The sequence below is a fragment of the Dipodomys merriami genome, unplaced genomic scaffold (assembly GCF_024711535.1).
Source record: "Dipodomys merriami isolate MVZ:Mamm:240054 unplaced genomic scaffold, mDipMer1.0.p SCAF_577, whole genome shotgun sequence".
In the NCBI taxonomy this organism is placed as follows: domain Eukaryota; kingdom Metazoa; phylum Chordata; class Mammalia; order Rodentia; family Heteromyidae; genus Dipodomys; species Dipodomys merriami.
In genome coordinates, this window is record NW_027206154.1 from 194833 (window position 1) to 215105 (window position 20273).

A 20273-nucleotide genomic window follows, 5' to 3' on the forward strand; every position below is an offset into this window, starting at 1 on the left:
AAAGAAGAACATTACATACTAATAAAGGAATATATACAGGAAAATATAACAATTCTAAATATCGATACACCAAATGCTGGAGCACTCAAACCCATCAAGCAAACACTACTAACCCCACAATAGATCCAAACATATTGATCACTGGTGATTTTAACCTACCTCTATTGCCTTTGGATAAATCAAATGGCAAAAACTCAACAGAGATATCTCAGAAATTAAAAAAATGCATAGACCAACTAGACTTAAGAAACATCTAACCCTAGCAGCATCAGAATATATATTCTCCTCAGCAACACATAGACCATTCTCCAAATTAGACAACATTTTAGTCACAAGGCAAATCTGTGCAAATTCAGAAATATTGAAATGATTCCCTGAATTTTCTCAGACCACATTGCAATAAAAGACATGATAGAAAATTCTGTAGACTGAACAACACATTTTTGAATCATCAGTGGGTCATTGAAGAGATCAGAAAGGAAATTCAAATATTCACGATATTTAACAATTACAAACATATAAAATGCCAGCTCCTCAGAGACACAGCAAAGACAATACTCAGAGGAAAATTTATAGCTCTGAGTTCCTACATCAACAACTTGGAAAAATCTCAAACCAACAATTTAATGATGAACCTTCAGCTCCTTGAAAATGAGCAACAAGTCAAACCTCAATCCAGTAGATGGAAACAAATAATTATAATTCAATCAGACTTAAATAAATTAGAGTCCAAAAAATCCATAGCAAGGGTGAACAAAACGAGTTGGTTCTTTGAAAAATTAACAAAATTGACAGGCCCTTAGAAAATCTGACCCCCCACCCTCCCAAAAGCGAGATAGAGAGAACACACCAAATAAATAAAATCAGAGATCAGAATGGGAACATCCCAACAGAAACAAACAAGATTCAGAACATTATAAGGAAATACTTTGCAAACCTTAATGCTAACAAATTTGAGAATCAGGAAGAAATGGAAGAATTTTTAGCAAATATTAATATACCCAAAATAAACAAAGAAGATCTAAACCAACTAAATAGACACATACCTAGTATTTAAATAGAAATGGCAATAAAAGATCTCCTCCACTTTCTAACCCATTTTTTGCCAATCTTGTTGTGCTTATTCCTATTCATTCACTAATTAAAATTTATCAAATAACCTTTCTCTTCTGATTCCTTTAAAGACTCACCTAGATGTACAACTATAGGCCTTCTTAACTTCAGCCCACTTTAGTAGAACATATAAATATTCAGTTAAACTTTGGATATTTATCAAATAATTATTCTCATAAATTGAGGTATCCCAAAGTAATAATTGTTGAATTTCATAATAAAGTCTTTCTTTTAATTTGTATATTTTATATTTGTATATTTCCTCCCTTGCTTTTATAAAGACAAATGGTGCATCTTTTTGTTTATAAACTATGTTTTCAATAATTGCAATTCAATAAAACCTTTAAAAGGTGAGGTAGTTTGGTACTTCATTTAATGAATACTCAATTAGAGATTTTCAATTATTTTGAACAAAATGTAACCAAAACTTAGAGGTCATATTAATAACAACAAAACCAACATGAAAGGCTTAAATTATCTGAAATCCCACTGATGACAAATGGTAGGGAGAAAAGGCAATTTTGTCTTACTGACACCTCTGGGTTTGTGTGTACGTTCATACATGTGTCTTTTGTGGTTTAATGTGAGCTTCATACAAAAATTGCATAGTTTAATTTTGTGTATATTTTAACATGTATAATTTCTCTTTTGAAGATGTAAAAGAGAGCTGGGTTCCAGTGTCTCATGTCTGTATCCTAGCTACTTAGGAGGCTAAGATCTGAGGATCATGGTTTGAAGCCAGCCCAGGCAGAAAAGTCCCTGAACTTTTATATCCAACAAACTACTAAAAAAAAACTGGAAGTTGAGCTGTGGCTCAAGTGGTAGAATACTACCCTTGAGCAAAGAAGCATAGGCCAGTGCCCAGGCCCTGAGTTCAAGTCTTAGAATCAGAACAAAAAATAAAGAAGATAGAAAACAATATGAATATAGAATATATAACAGAATATATAATACATTACATATAATATATAGAACATACAACATATATGTATGTATGTATATAGATATATATACATATATATATATATATATATATTCAGATTTACAGTAAGGAAAGTTTGTCAAGAGCCCTCAGACTTTTGTCTATTGTCTATGCTCAGAATTCCTCACATGTATCTAATCTTTAGTTTTCTGTATTTACTATACATACCAGAAACTACTGATCTGAGTGCTCAATATATCTTAAAGGCAGACACATGGGCTATAACACAATTGACTGGTAAAATTAGTACAAACTACCAGCCAGGGTAATATCTGTGCATAGTTTTCTTACTATCATTTGTAAGAAAAGAAGTTAACTCCTATCTTTGAACACAACTTACTTTTGTTAGAGAGGACCACCTAAATGAAAGGAATGTATTTGGCTATATTGCAATTGGGAAGGACTGGGAAGAGAAAATAGAGTTGTTACTGATTTTCTTTCATAGACATGTGTTTAAGATGCCCCCTTCCCTTGTCCTTGTTTATCTACCTTGACCCACACTGCCCATTTCACAACCTGTGCATGTAATATGAACTTGTAATTCATTGTTCTGTATCAAGACACAACATGATGCCAGGTTTTCATCACATGGAACATACATCATAGTCTCCATGAACTAAGCCCCTACTATGTATCCACTATTGAATTTTTACAATAAATCTGTGATATTATTTTCAGTTTATAAAAGGAGAAACCCGGGTCCAGTGCTGTGTGACCAATGATTAATGGAAGTAGCTTAGAGCCCACACCAACCTTCTTTCTATTGTACAATTAACTACATTCCTAAAAGGCACCCAAAACCAGCTCTGCCTGACATACTTATTCATTTATTCATTCAAAATGTTTATTGGATACCTTCTTATACTAGGTTTCATACAGGATGACTACATGACGATCCAATCTAGTAACTTTGAAACCTAAGTCCTTATTCTTGTTCTATTTATGACACAATAACAAAATAATGTGAATACAAAATTTCAGTGCAAGCCTAATTCATTGCAGCTCTGGCATACCACTGCCTCATATAGATGAACCCGTTGCCAGCAAAGGACCATTCTGAAAACACAGTCTTTTTTACCTAAGAGACTATCAACAACCCTGTGATGTATTACAGGATTTACCATAGTAAACACATATCACATAGAAGTGCATACAGGGCAAGCATTCAACAAAAACTTGGACTTGAATCTAAATCTGAGCATCTAGTCCTGTGGCAACTTCTTGCTACCTCTGAGGAATCTGGCTTGGAGTAGATAGAGTATGCACCCTTGCACAGGGTGACTGTCCTTGTACTTTCTGACTGCTTTGGCATTTTGCCACTAGCCAACTGTAGGAAGGAATGTTGTTGCTGTCTACCATCATACCAGAGGGAATAATCAGTCTCAGCTATTCTCTTACTCTAAACCAGCCAAAGTAATTGGATTTAATTTTAATTTTTTTTAATGGCTTGGAATTAACAGTAGCAGCTGCTGCCACAGTGTGTGGGTGTCCTTCTCCAGAAGGCACTGGCAAAATAAAAAAAATCCCTACGTATAAAATAAACTGAAAAATAAACAATACAGTATAAAGGACAAAAGGTTAATTCAAGAAGCGAGCAGTATCCTTTTGTTATCTAAAACTTGGCAGGCAATATATAGCACTGTCTCTCTCCTCCCACCTCTAGTGCCCATTGGCCCCTGATAAGATGGTAATCTGATTAGACCCTAGGGTATAAAAATGTGTTGCCCATATCTGAGTACTCCTTCACTCACTTTTTCTCCCCCTCCCTGTGACTCACCATGAGATTAGCTGTGACAAAGTGTGGAGAGAGATAAGAACAGATATGGTAGTGACAGGAGCATTATTATCGTTATTTGGGGGAAGATAGGATTGGAATTAGGATTGGGCCCTGTTTGCCTAGGGAGGATAGATTAATAATATGGGCATCCATGCCAGACATCTAGCTGTGCCAGACACTGGGAAGGAAAAGGAAGGGGCCAACTGGCTCAAGCCAGGGAGAATGTCTTGATGGTTCCAACTGAACATAGACTAAAGGCCATGTGTTGGCTTATATGACAGATGAGAGATTCTGCTTCTCCTGCAAAGGGAAGAGGAATGAATTATGATTTCAATTTTAAATATACCTGGGAAAATGGATGCTAATATGCTGCCTGTCCCTGAATAAATTAAATGGAGTATTAAATGACTGTGTAACTGCAATTGTTACATGAATTTCAGGTGGTACACCCCTGCCTGATATATTGGGAAGATTATGTATTTGCTCGTCAGTATTGCACAATAAATAACACACCATTGGCATAAACTGGACACTTAGTATACATTACTTCCTTAGTATACATTACTTCCTTTGGGAGTTAGCTGAGCGACTTTGTGATGTTTTTGCTTGTGTACCTGGAGAAGACCAATTCTTTTTTATTTCCCTTTCTGCTAATTTGAGGAAATATAGTTGGAAATTGGTAAATACTAAATCTAGAGAAAACTCCTATTCCCAAGTATATTTTCTGCTCAATTAGAGAGGAAATGAGGGGTTCTATATTTCAGCATTCTAAAGAAAGCTAGAGAATGGACCCTGAACAGTGACTTCATCCAGGAGATAGGCCATTATGTTCAGTCTTGAGAGAACATACAGGTCTGTTACAGGACTAATTCCTTCCAGAGGTCTTCTGAGATATGGAGTTCATGTTTATTTTCAGAAATGTTCTTTATCATAATGTTCATCATGTTGTTCAATGACAGGAATAATCTTAGAGTATTGTTGTATAAGAGTTATTACAGTATAAAGTGCTTGGAATGGCCTGACAAAATGGTTCTATATATATATATATATATATATATATATATATATATATATATATATATATATATATATATATATATAATAGTACCTTAGTAATTGTTAATATTGTTACATCACTTCTTTGTATTATCCCAGAGTGTCTGTGCTAAGTATCAGAAGCTGCCTCACATAACCTGACATCAAGGACAGGCTCTTTCTTTGGGAATCTCTTAAAGCTTTCATGTTGTATTGCCCTGTAGGACAACCCTCTCCCACTATCTGTGTTGAAGAGTCTCTAGTTCATACTAAACTAAAATCTGCCTTCTTATGATCCTCATTTTTCTTTTCTTTTTTCATATTTTATCTTTCCATTTTCATTCTTTATTTTACTTCTTTAATCAACAAGTACTATTAAACAAGACCTCTCTATGCAGCCCTAGTGGGGAAAAGAAGAAATAGATGGCATGGTTCTCATCTTCAAGAAGCCTATGTTCTTAAGCTTGCTAGACAGGCACTCGACCACAAAACCATGCCTCTAGCCCTGTTTTTTTTTGCTTGTTTGTTTTGGTTTAGTTTGGTTTTGCTATTTTTGAGTTTGGATCTTACATTCTGCAGAGGCATGATGATTCACCTATTTTAAGTGTCCTGTAGTTATTTGAGATGACAGGGCATGCCACTGGATCTGGCTTCCTGCTGTTGAGATGAAATCATACAGACTTTTTTCTGGCCTGGCACCACGATCCTCCCAATCTCAGCTTCCTACATAGCTTAGGATGACAGGAATATAACACAGAAGTCAAAGCACAATCCTTCTGTTCTTTGTCTCCTAAGTATCTGTTGCTTGTTCTTAGGAAGCAAACCAGGTGATAAAACACTTTTGTCTAAGTAGAGAAAGATTATATAACCTGAATAGTTAGGGAAGGCAGGAGAGAGGAAATATGTTAAAGATAGACATTTATGTATACATTCTTTTATTCATTAATTAGTTCATTTAAAACATACTTAAACCTTTATTAACAATCAATCATATACACATCTATGAATAGGAGTTCTCAAAATACAAAACAAGAGTCAGTTCAAGTGGAGGGAAGATCAAATACACACAATGAAGGTGTTGTATACAATTGTGATTGGGAGTTTTGAGTTAGTTCACTGTGAATAAAGCTTAGGGTTCAAGAGGGAGAGATGGGTGCTGATACCTCCCTCTCAAGGAGATCATAGAAAGCCTTGTGAATCAAACTGAAATGTTAGGACAGAGTTGTCCAAAGGGGTTTTTCAGCAGCAATGTACTTCTGGTGAGAGCACTCTACAACCAGATCTTTCTGAAGTAGAAGATAATGAGAGTGAGTTGAGTGGCAACAACAAAAGGACAGTGACAAGGTATCATGCTCTGAGCACAGACAGGAACCACACTGGCCTCCATCTAAAACAGGCCTTGCTGCTCACTAACCTAGCAGCCTTGAAAGGTTTTTACCTCTCTGAGCTTTGGTTTTCTTTTCTGTGTAGAAGGGGTGCTTATAATCCCAGGCTCATAAAGTTATTGTGAAGATTAAATCATAATGTGCATAAAATAACACAATGACTCTGTAGTAGAGTTTGAAGTCCAGCACAGAGATCCCTCCCATGTTGTCTTTTTTGCCTAGAATTGTTTTGGCTATTCTAGGTCTTTTGTTGTTCCATATGAATTTTTGGACTGTTTTCTGAATTTCAGAAATGTATGTGATTGGGATTTTGATAGGAATTGCATTGAATTTGTATATTAATTTTGGCAGTATTGCCATTTTCACTATATAAAGGCTGCCTATCCAAGAGCATGGAAGATCTTTCCATTTCCTGGTGTCTTCTGTAGTTTCTTTTTTAAAGTTTTTATAGTTTTTGTTAAATAGTTCTTTTATGTCTTTGGTGAGGTTAATTCCTAAATATTTTATTTGGGGGAGGGGTTGTTATGAATGGGGTTGCTTCCTTTATTTCCCACTCTGCTTGTACATTGTTGGTGTACAGGAAGGCAACTGATTTTTGTGGGTTGATTTTGTATCCTGCTACTTTGCTGAAGTGGTTCATAATTTCTAAGAGTTTGGGGATGGAGTTTGGGGGATCATGAAGGTATAGTATCATGTCATCTGCAAAAAAGGATAGTTTAACTTCTTCCTTCCCTATGCGGATCCCTTTAATGTCTTTTTCTTGCCTTATTGCCCTGGCTAAGGGTTCTACTATGGAGCCATAATAACAAAGACAGCATGGTACTGGCACAAAAACAGACCCGAAGACCAATGGAGTAGATTAGAAGACCCAGAAATAAAACCACAGCCAAAGGAGCCAAAGACATACAGTGGAAGAAACACAGCCTGTTCAACTACTGGTGCCGGCAACACTGGGAGGCCACATGCAGAAAACTTAAAGTGGACCCTAGCCTAGCACCATGCACCAAACATCAACTCAAAATGGATTAAAGACCTTAACATCAAACCTGAATCTCTGAAACTACTGCAGGACAGAGTAGGTGAGACACTTGAATTTATAGGCACAGGCAGGAACTTCCTGAACAGAGTCCCAGGGTCACAACAAATTGGAGAGAGACTTGAGTTTCTGCACAACTAAAGCTATAGCAACCAAGCTAGAAAGACAACCAACTAACTGGGAAAAAATATTTACCAGCAATATATCAGAGAAGGGGTTAATATCCAGTATATACAGGGAACTCAAGAAACTAATCCCTCCCAAACCTAACAAACCAATTACTAAATGAGCAAAGGAACTAAAGAGAGACTTCTCAGAAGAAGAGATAAAAATGGCAAAGAAACACATGAGGAAATGTTTACCATCCCTGGTTGTAAAGAAAATGCAAATAAAGACAACCCTGAGATACCACCTTACCCCAGTCAGAATGGCCCACATCCTAAAGTCAGCTAACGGCAAATGCTGGAGGGGATGCAGAGAAAGAAGAACCCTATTACACTGCTGGTGGGAATGTACACTTATACAACTACTTTGGAAAGCAGTCTGGAGGGTCCTCAGAAAGCTAAATATTGACCTCCCTTATGACCCAGCCATACCACTTCTAGGCATTTATCCTGAACAACAGGAACCAGTATACAAGGGCACATGCACCTCCATGTTTATTGCAGTACTGTTCGCAATAGCCAGGATATGGAAACAACCCAGATGCCCCACCACAGATGAATGGATCCAAAAATTGTGGTATTTTTACACAATAGAATATTATGCAGCCATTAGAAAGGACAAAATAATGGCATTTTCAGGGAAATAGATGGAGCTAGAAGAAATCATGTTGAGTGAGGTAAGCCAAGAGCAAAGAGACAAAGACATATATGGTCTCCCTGATAAGTGGATGTTAAATCCAAAACGTAATGTAATACAACAAAATTAACAAGGCTTAAGAAACAAAGGACTTCCACTCATTTGGTCAAATCACTAATAAATAACCCCATGCTGCTGATCATATACATGGTATATATGAGCACACTGGAGGGAAAACAGGAGGAGGACACAGAACTAGAGTGAATCAGGGAAAAACATACAACAGTGGGACCCATCAGCTGCACTGGACATTGATCAAAATGAACTAAGCAACTCAATGGCAGTGATGGGAGGGAGGGAATGAGTGGGAAAGAGGGAATAGCTGATGCTATGCAAAACAAAAGAAATGTACATATCACCAAATGTGGATGAAAGAACTGTATTGCAAAGCTCATAGAACTCATAAATGTTAGGACGACGAAAGACAATTTGCCTGATGAAAGTTAGAATGTGTTTGTAACTTTAACTGAGCACCACTATCCAACAATACTGTGAAATTTGGGAAATTAGTTAATCACTTAATCACAATAAGGAATTTGAAAAAAAATAACAAAATGAGAATATGTGAAAAAATAAGAGAAAATTAAAAATGCATTCCAAAGGGAAAAGAGATATCTCCTCCCTAATCTCAGCCTCCTTTGCCTTTATTCTTTGCTTTATTTAAAAGCCCTGATGAGTTTGTCATACTAAACTCTTCTCAAATTGGTATGTTTGTATACTTAGATGGGTCTGGAAAATTTAAACCCAAGCAGCATCTCAACTTCCCTGAATGAATACCCAGGGCCTGTTACCTCCACTCCCTCTGCTAATCAGGTTAGGCATTCTGACCCACTCTGGAGAGCAGCTGGGACAGCTCCGGGCAATAGATGATTCTCCTGATAGAAGATAATCAAATTCAGTGAAGATACAGTCTCACAGAGTCAAACTGCTAAACTTGGCTATGAGAGAGAAAACAAGAGTGACTGGATTTAAAACATGGGCCCTGTGCAGATACACTGGTAAGTGAAGAGTTGAAAATAGCATCATAACCTAAGGGACCTTATGGCTTTAGGAATCACCTGTGTAGTAATGAATGCTGACTAGGGCTACTAGAGACTCATATTCAGATCTTTGAGTTATGCCCTTAGTGACTACCACAAACCAGATACACCAGGTAGGTGTTTTTCCTAAATACAAATCTGAACTAGTAAGAATAGGTTATTCTGCCAACTGCATTTTTGTATCTACAAGCACATTGCAAATGCAGAGCAATGTATATTCTATCTTTTTTTCATAGTTCATCCTGTTACTTCTTCACTAATCTTGGTTTTTCACTACCTCATTTCTTCTCCAAACCTTTCCATTTTTCATGTTTAATCTTAGCCTTTTTGTCTACAATGTCCTTTACCAAACTATGCTTTATCTTAACCAAACTATGCTTGGTACATAATACTTAAATATTTGCTGAATATAAAAGCCAACTCAATAACCAACTGTCTTGGAAGTCATTACTTCCTCTGTTAGCCTCCCAGGAACTGCTCATTCTCTTATACTCCACATTTAGAAGAAACAAGGGAGAATGACTTTCCTCCTCACTTCCCATACACCTTGAAAACCATTATTTGTGTCCTTTTATCATTGGTAGGACAAGAATTTCAATATAGGACTGTTAGGATTGCGATCTAATTATAATGATGAATAGCTGAAGGGTTTGTAGCATAACTAGATTAGACTGTTGGCTTGGGAGTAGGACGGAGAAAGATAAGAGCCATTCTGCCTGGAAAAGCTTGAAGAGTTTGCAGAATGGATAAGTGTAAACAAGTTGTGGGACCTCTGACTGGAAGTTTTCCTTTCCTTGTGAATATATTGGTGTTCCCTTGCTAGAGAATGAGCATTCCTGGGTAACAAACTTGCCTGTCCAGCATATTTATATCAGTATTTCCTAAAGTATTTCTGTGGAAATGGAATGTTCTGTGGAAAAATAATAGTACTAATGTAGAGTAATGTTGAATATTCCTTTCCCTTCTTTGATATTCACAAGGAGTTAAGTAGTTTATTTTTAAAAATGCTTAGTCTTGTAATACAAAAAAAAAGAAGAAAAAAGAAAACCCTGACTTTTCTTGGAAAAGTGGGCCTCATGTGTCAATGTTTCTCTATCATCACATTGTTTTCTCTCAAGAAAATTTTAGAGTCTGAAAGTATACAGACTTGTTGTTAATATTTTATTGAGTATTCCCCATTAGAAGATATACATTCCATGAAGACCAAGACTTTGTCTGTCATATTCATTATTGTACATCCAGAGTTTGTGTATTGCCTGGGCATATATGTATTTCAAATAAGGATAAACACATCTGTAAAATGAGTTCATTTTTGCTTAACTTCACATTTTCCAAACAATTGATAAAGAACAGGGGCTAAAGTTTTAACAAAATGTTGCCAAATTCAGGTCTGGTATTGGCTATGTGATGTACCATTCTCCTATGCTCATGACTCAGGGTTCTTTTTAAAAAATTGATTAGCATACATGAATTGTACAAGGGGGGCTCTCCCCTTGAAAATGTATGACATTTCTATACATGTAAATCATAATCATCTCCTGCCATCACTCTCTATATTCCACTCCCTCTTCTTAAAATACATTCAACAGGATTAATTGTTTTATTTTCATACTTGCTAATAAACTAGTTTGACCTGTTCATCCTCATTTGCCCTCTTTGTTAGTCTTCCCACACCTTCCCCCAACACACTACTGGCTAATCCTTCCATCCAAGACTGTTTTAATTTCTTTGTCATTCAGTTTTAAAATTGTATATTAATTGCACCAAATGGTTTCACTATGGTATTTCAGAGATGCATATTTTGGGTCTCAATCAGAATAACCCTGTTTGCATGCTTTTTGGGTTTATTTAGGTATTTAAACATTGCCTCCTTTATTTCATTGACAGTTCTTTGGGGTTTTGTGTGTGTGTGTGTGTGTGTGTGTGTGTGTGTGTGTGTGTGTGTGTGTGTGTATGTGTGTGTGTTGAGTGTGTTGTTGGAACTTTAGCTTCACTATGACTTAAAGCCTCTATTGTAGAATTATTGGCTTTTGAAGAAAACTGTGCTGCCTTCTTTATTCGTAAATTTAGTGATTTTTTCCACTGGGATTCATGTATCTGGACCAATTTTGGATATAGATTTCAATCTGCTGTACCCTTTCCATTGGTGATTTCTTGCAAATTACTTGAGATTGGGTAATGCCTGGGTTGTAGTATCTTTTCTTGTTGCTAGAATGGAGGGATGCCATCTCAGCTGCCAAATAATGAATTTCAATCCTCAAGATTGAAATGTGGGAGTCTTCTGGAAGGGTGAGGAAGCTTAGCTGCAAAAGCTATTGCCATAGATAAACCACAACATGTTTTTCTATTATCTTTAAGTTGTTGTGCAAAGGAGTTGCCATTTAACAAAGACAATCCCTGTAACAAGCTACAGGGATTCAGGTTTATACCTTGTGTGGACTTTTTCAACAGCTAGAGTTTGGGGTCCATAAGTAGGTTCTGTCAATTTTACCTTGTATTACGGTTTTTGATTTCTGTCCCTCAGTTGGAGGAGCCAGAGACCAGCTCTGGACTCCTTGATGCTTTTCTGCTGAGGACTTAGTTTTTCTGCGGTTTTCTGCCTCCCCATCACCTCTTTCATGATTTTCAGCTTCCTTCTTCTCTTTCTCTCTTTAAATCTAGTCTCTTTTATGATACAAGACTGTGCTCATTCACAGAGTGAAAATGGCAAGTGCTTCTAATCTGCCAGCTTGCCGTTCTTCCCTCCTGCTTACTTTTAGGCAGGATCTTGCTAGGTTTTCTAGGCTCACACTCATGAGAGGTTCTTGCTGTTAGAAGTTTTTCTTCTAGGCATTTGTACATTTTGTTAGCTTTAAGGTCTGAACTGCTATCTCTTAAACTCATATTTATTTTTCAGGCAAAGGCTGCCACCTAAAAATGTGTACTACTACCGCTGTCCAGACCATCGGAAGAACTATGTGATGTCCTTTGCATTCTGTTTTGACCGAGAAGAAGATATTTACCAATTTGCTTACTGCTACCCGTATACGTACACTCGCTTCCAGCATTACCTTGACAGCCTCCAAAAGAGAAACATGGACTATTTCTTTCGGGAGCAGCTGGGCCAGAGCGTGGTAAGCCGAGCACCTTGGTTTGGGTGCCCATTTAGAAACAGGCAACCTTGAGATAGAGATTTATCAATTAGTTTTTTTTATACAATGCAAATAATATATATTAGTACTTTGAAGATTAGTGTATTGGAACTTTTAATACTTTAACTCTTTTAAGTAATAATAGAAATCAAGAATAATTATCTAAGTAATAATTTAATGATTTAAAAATATGTTGTCTTACCAGGTGATTTATTGCACTGTTTACCAAAATAATCCAGGATAATCTCTCATCTCAAGATTTCTAACTTTATCATACTTAGAAAGTATCTTTGTTATATAAAGCAAAATATTCATGAGTTATGGGATTTAGGACTGGGGCATTATTTTCCCTAAAATATCTTGTCTTCCTCTTTCTTCTTCCTGACCAAACCAGAATAAGAAGTTATTATATCGTATTTATGAAAACTTTCTCATTTAATTAAAATAATGTTCTTTTTGTCAGCAATACTTTGGTTGATAATAAAGAATAAGCAGGTGATCATTTGATTTTACATTTTAGTCTCTAAGTAGTATGCATTTTTGTACCCCTAAGTAGGAATACTGAAAGTCTTAAGTAAATGTACTGGTAGAAATATCAGAATTACTATCCAATGGGCTTCTGGTATGTATGGTATAAGAATGAGCTTTGCTTGGTAACTGTGAATTCCACATAGAAATGCATCCTACTTCTAGATAACTAGGAAACAGTCAAAAGTAAAGAGAGAGAAAAAGAAAGAAAGCATATCTATTCCTCAGATTCCTAGAGCCAAAGTTGGTCATGATATTTTTATATTTTGAGGTAAGCTGTATATTAAGATCCCACAAAATGTATTTGCTTTATTCTTACCTTCCTATCAGTTCTTCTGGTACATGCCATTTATATCTGGTATCTATACTTTGAACTTAAAGTATGGACTCTAGGTGCGTCAGTCAACATACTAGCAGGAAACAATAGGCTCAGATTTGGATAATTCAAAGAGGAAGGTTTAATAAATAGGCTGTTTACAAGGTACAGGCAGTATGCACAATATATAATGGAGTTTCCTAGAGCCAATAACAGGTTACAGGATATGAAGGAAGGAACAGTTACCAGAGCTCAAGCATAGAATTATTTGATGGGCCACTGGGATAGAACTGTTATTTTTAGTTTAAAATATAGGTAATCTGAATGGCCTCACAGAAAAATATAACCATGTATTGCTTAACCATAAGGATATATTCTAAGAAATGCCACCTTTTCTTATTGTGTGAATATCTGAAGTATTTTTATAGAAACTAAAATGACTTTCACAGCCCTAGGTGACATATGTGGTCTGTCATTGACCAAAATGTTAGGTATACAATACACATAGTCCTTTTCTTAACTTTCACTGATCTCCCATGAAGGCTAACCCAGCCAAAAGTCAGGTGACAAGAGAACCCATTAGTATACCCTATACACTACATCCTCTCAGAGCAAAGCAAAGAGTGGAGAAGGATAGTAGGTGAAAATGGGGCAAAATAGAACATACTAGATGTACTTAGACCAATCAACAATATGTTACCAGAGACTATCAGATTAAGATGGATTGTTAAAGAAATTCTGAGATGAATTTTTGATAGATAGCTGAATTGTTATGATTTAAGAGAATGAAAAGTTAAACACTCATGATGTATAAGAATATGATCTGAATATTTCACTCTGGTTTTTACCCAAATTGCCTCCTAGAATTATGTCAGACAGAATGTAAGTGTACATTGACTGGTCTAATTAATAAAAGAATGGTATGTCTGGTGGTGTTGTAAAGGGCTGAGAGCAGCAGAAAGCCAATAAGAGTAATGATAAAATAAGTTAAGCTTCCTATAATAGACAATCAAACTAACCATTAAAATAACAAAACAGAAACTCCTTTCTTTTCTATATAAAAGTTTGAGTGTAAACAAGGCAGAGGAAATACTGTGGCTCTGTTCCTGGAAGGCCTCTAGGCATCAGATTTATTCATTTTTCTTCTCTATTGTCTTTGGGAAGTGATCTTCTGTCTTTTGATCCAATGTGGAATTCTATTATTAAATCCATGTTCTAGGCATCCAGATGAAGGAAGTGGAGAAGAAGAGAAGGAAGCAGTTATATGACACTCTCATTTAATAGAACTCCTATCTACATTTAAGTAAATTAATATTAAGAAATGACAACTTTAGCCGGGCGCTGGTGGCTCACGCCTGTAATCCTAGCTACTCAGGAGGCTGAGATCTGAGGATCGCGGTTCAAAGCCAGCCCGGGCAGGAGAGACCATGAGACTCCTATCTCCAATAAACCACCAGAAAACCGGAAGTGGCGCTGTAGCTCAAGTGGTAGAGCACTTGCCTTGAGCTGAAGAGCTGAGAGACAGTGCCCAGGTCCAGAGTTCAAGCCCCATGACCGACAAAAAAAAAAAAAAAAAAAAAAAGAAATGACAACTTTACTTCTGAGTGACCATCTCTTCACCTGACAATTGGTAGTCCTGTATATATGGATGAGATTTGATATTGACGGGTAGCTGAAATCTGTGCCACAGGAAAACTAAATTATTTTTCCATCTCTAACATGAAACTACTTGTATGACCTTGAATTTCATGTCCCCATTTTGGGGACCTTTCACGTATAAAATGAGAAAATTTGACTTCTATATTCTCTTAAAATGACTTGTTACAGAGTTTCTCAGTTAAACTTTTAGTTTTAAACTTTTAGTTTAAAAACTTTTAGTTAACACTTTTCAAGAGGCACTGTAGGGCTATATAACAAGTTAATGTAAGCCCTAATGTATTTCTAAAACTAAATATCTTTTATACCAGAGGAAGATATGTGCAAGTAGTTATAGTATTTTAAAAGTATATAATTAAAGACATTATGAATTGTTTAAAGAGTTAAAGTTCAGCATAAACATCATTGAGAAGATGAGCTGTCTTGAAAGTTAAGTAGGAATACTAAAGATAGAGTTGGGGATGAGGCAGTCCAGAAGACAAGAATGACCAAGGTTGTTGCACAGTAGAGGTTGATGAGAAGTCTGGATTTATTGATATAAGTATTTTATTTTGTGGAGTACTGGGAGATGTGGTTAGGTAGAAAGACTGGAGTCAAACTCGTAGAAAGACTTGACTGTCATATTGACTATATTCTTTGTTCAAACATTATAGAGACTATGATACTTATCACATTCAGTTTTTTGAGTAGGAAGAATTGTCCCAGAGTGTAAATCATGTAATACTAAAATGATAAATTCACAGGCCAGTGACACTGGTTCATGTCTATAATCCTAGCTACTCAGAAGCATAAGATATGAGGATCATGTTTGAAGTCAGTCTGGGCAGGAAAAAAATCTGTGAGATTCTTATCTACAAGTAAGCACCCTCCTTTATAAAAAAGAATGGAAGTGGAGCTGTGGAAGCTACCCCTTGAGCAACAAGTTCAGGGATAGCACCCAGGCTCTGAGTTCAAGCCCTAAGATAAGTGCACATTATTGGTTTTATCAGGGCCAATTTTTAAACCACTACCTTCTGATACCATATCCTTTCCTTCTGATGGCACACTTAGGCCCAATTAGATTTTTTTTATAAAGAAATTCTTCTTATCCAAAGCAGACTCTTAAAGAAGTCAATTTAATACATCCACATAATGTACCTAAGCCAGATGAAATAAATTGGGGTTGATTTAAACCCTTTCTTTTGGGTCCCAAAGCAGACACCAAAGACTTTTTAGTTTTTCTTGAATATAGGAAAATTCTTGGTTACCAGGATGTTTGATATAGGTTGTGTTTGAAGGCACCATTATAATTAATTAATCCTTATTCCAATTTGAAAGGATGATGATTACAAGTGAAAATGCTAAATATGCCAGCATGAAGATCTGAGACAGTGAGTGGGAAACAAGATTTTGAATTTTTAGTGATTGATTGATGAATCACCATTGTCAGAGCTGGCACTAGTACTTGTCATGTCTTCCCAACTGGTATTTGATTTTGTTACTTCTCTGTAGCCCCCTTCTGACTCCACCAAACAAAGTCACTAAACATGCATTAAAACCATGATCTGACACTCAAGAAAAAGACAGAATGGGAAAGACATTTTTGATGTTACTATTTTATTAGCTTCATTTAGGTATAGTTTACATATCATAAAATTTACCCATTGGAAGAGTACATTTATCAGAATTTTAGCAAAATTAGAGTTATGGAACTAGCCACAGTCCAGGTTTAGAACATTTCTTTCACTGCAGAATCACTTGATAATCCTTTTGACACCATAAAATTTCTACTTCTGCTTATTTCCTATCAATGGAACTATATAATATGTACTCATCTTTTGCATCTTACCTCTGTAACTTGGCATTATATTTTGAAGTTCATCTGTGTTGTAACATTTTATATATTGCTATTTCATTTTATTTTGAATAGTAAATGAATAGCCTCCACTGGGAGGCTATATCATATTTTGCTTATCTATCTCCTGTTTGTGTCTACTTTGATTTTGGTATTGTCTTACATGCTACTACAATCACTCATGTACCTATCTTGGAGTGCACATAAAATTAGGCATTTGGGGGGGAATAGAAGTCTGAAAATGGAATAATTTAGTCATATAGTAAATTTATGCTCAACTTAGTTTTAGTTTGCCATTTTGCATTTTTTATTGTTGTTGTAAAGGTGATATACAGAAGGATTACAGTTACATAAGTCAGGTGATGAGTACATTTCTTTTAGAATGGTGTTATCCTTTCTCTTGCTTTCTCCCAGTTTTTCCCTCCCACCTCCCCAAGTTGTATAGTTAATTTTCAGCACAGTGTCTAGTGAGTATCACTGCTGCATTTTTCACACTTTGTTCTACCATTTCTGTGCTTCCCCCTTATCTTCCCCCAAACAGATAAACTCAATGAGATATACAAGACACTATGTTGAAAATGAACTTTACAACTTTGGCAGGAGGTGGAGGGGCAGTTGTGAAGGTTGGAAGGAAGGATGGTAGGGGAAAAACAAAGGAGGAGGCAACAATGCTCCATAAGAAATGTACTCATTACCTTGCTCATGTAATGATAACCCCTCTGTACAGTATTTTTACAATAAAAAACAAAAAAAGAAAAGGATACAGAAAACAAAAATAGAAGCAAAAGAAGAAAAAACAAACCAAAAAAGCCCCCAAACCTCTTGTTTCCATTTCTTGGAGTTCATTTCAATAAACATTATATGATCATATGCACATAGCTATTGAGCCTTTGTAATCATCTCCTAAGAATATTCTCCTTTGGTCTCACTGTGTGAATGTCTAGACTCTTGTATCATTTATCATGTCCAAGTATATTATTTTGTCTTTTACCATCCAGTGTATTTTCTTGTAGATTTATAGGCACATTCTAGTTATGACAAATGAGGGAAACTATGCAATCTATGTTTCTTTGGGGCTAGCTTACTTCACAATATAACTTTTTCCAAGTCTTTCCATTTGTTTATGAATGGTACAATATCATTCTTTCTGATGGAAGAGTAGCATTGCGTTGTGTATACATATTTTCTTGATCCATTCATTATCAACAGTGTAGGATAATTGTAGATTATTGCCAAAACTTGGAATTATCAATATTTTTATTATACCTAGTTTATATTATCAGATATCATTGTGGTTTTACTATGTATTGCCTTAATGATGAATTATATTGGTTATCTTGTAAATGTAACATTCAGGAATCATTATAAATTGAAAAAGGCAATTTCCATTAACTTATATATCTTTATTCTTTTTGTAAGGATGGGAATCTAATTCAAGGGACTCTACTCTCATGTTATGACAGCTTCCCAAGAGTCAAAACCTCCTAAAAGTATCATACTGGGAATTAGAATATTAAAATGTGATTCAGGGACTGTACATTGAGTCCATGGCATGCCCAACCCATTGAAGAAGCCAGTGCCTAACCCAAGATCACAATTTACTCCTACATTTTCCTCTGAGAGTTTTGTACTGTTGGCTCTTACATTGAGGTTTATGATCCATTTTGAGTTCATTTGATGTGTGTACTGTTAGGAAAGCTTTCATCTTATACATGTCCCTGAACTGTTTTGTGAAATCATGATTCTTTTCATTTTATTGTCTTGGCAACCTTGTCAAAAATCAATTTACTATAAATATAGAATTTTATTTCTAGGCTTTTAATTATAATTCACTGACTTATATATCTATTTTTCTTCATTGTACTTCTTTAATAAATTGTGAAACAAAGAAATGTGATCTTTCTAAATTTACCATTATTTTTCCAACTTTTTATTATTATCTTTAAGTAATTATACTGAGGAGTTTCCATTTAACAAAGCAGCTTACTAATACATCTTGGTCATTAAAACCCCTTTCAAAATTTTCAACCCTCCCTCCCGTTTGCTACCCCTATTTCACTCTTTTCAATTTTGTAGGATATAAATTGGATACTTGACTGCTTTTTAAGATTGTATGCTATGATCAGCCCCAAACAAGAATTTTAGGATTATTTTACCAATTTTTACAAATAAATTAGCTGAGATTTTGATAGCATTGAATCTCTAGATCCACTTTAGACTATTGACACATTCATAAGTCTTTCCAAGGAATGTACAACAAGCTTGAAAAATTAAGTTCCAGAAGAACCAATGACCCAATTAATACAAAGATGAACTCTACATACAGTTCTTGAAAGAAGTACAAATGGCTAGTAGACATGTAAAGATATATCCAACTCTTGCCATAAAGAAAATGCAGATAAAAATGACACCGAGAGTTCATCTCAGCTGTTAGACTTTTTTTAAATTAAAGATATGGGGGTAAAAGGAACCCTGTACACTGTTGGTATGAATGGAAATTAGTGCAGCCACTGTGGAAATTGGTATGGTGGTTCCTAAAAATATCTCATACTAGAACTACCATATGATCCAATACTACTTTTGAGCATTTATCTGAAGAAATGAAAGTCAGAATACAATAGAGGCACTTGTGCCTCCATGTTTGTGGTAGTACTATTCATAATAGCCAAGGCATATAATCAGCTGAATGGATTAAAAAAATACATTATATATACAAAGAAGAATGAAATTGTGACAGGAAATACATGGGATTGAACATCAACATTGAGGACACTGAGATCATTGTGTTAAGTGAAACAAACCAGATTCAGATGAACAACAGCTGAATGTTTTCTCTCATATGTAGATGACAGTGAGAGAGGGAGAGAGAGAGAGAGAGAAAGAGAGAAAGAGAGCAAGATATATATATATATATACATATATATATATATATATATAGAGAGAGAGAGAGAGAGAGAGAGAGAGAGAGAGAGAGAGAGAAATCCTAATAATATAATTGTAATTGTAGGACTGTTGAGAAGATAAGAAGGGGAGAGAGGGAAAGAGGATGATGACAGTGAATAATATTGAAGTATATTGTGTGTATGTGAGCTTGTTGCACATTCTGGTTATTAATTCCTTGGAAAGACTTATGACTGTGAAAGAGGGAGCCATAGAGGCTGTTAATCTGATCGAAGTACAATATGTGTATGTATAAAATAATGTGTTAAAACCCCTTTATACAATTAATATATGTTAATAAATTTAAAAAACATTAAATATTTTAATGCATGACTATAGAATCATTCTCCATTTAAGATATTCTTTTATCTTTCAATGCTATTTAGATTTCTTCACACATAGCTTGCAGTTATTGTGTTAAATTATTTTTCTGACATTTGTTTTATTTCAAAAAAGCTGCTACAAACTTTTAAATGTAGATTCAAAGGAACAGAGAGAAATGATTTGTTTAGAAAATTTAACATTTAACCAAAAACATCTTGAGAATGTCATTGCATTTTCACGTAGATATGCTTTGCTTTATCTTGTTTTTCTTTTTGTGTATTTTTTATTATAAAGGTTATGTATAAAAGTTTTACA

The 20273-nt window shown here is 35.4% G+C and overlaps 1 protein-coding gene across 6 annotated transcripts in view; it reads left to right on the top strand.

The window, feature by feature from the left end:
* The window catches only part of LOC138813031 (BEN domain-containing protein 5), a 624491-nt gene that overhangs the window by 137445 nt on the left and 466773 nt on the right, over positions 1-20273 (top strand). For all 6 annotated transcript variants that reach the window (XM_070001309.1, XM_070001310.1, XM_070001308.1 and 3 more), the window contains exon 2: positions 12126-12342. In XM_070001309.1, coding sequence (XP_069857410.1) covers positions 12126-12342 — 217 coding nt within the window. The remainder of the gene's footprint in view (positions 1-12125; positions 12343-20273) is intronic.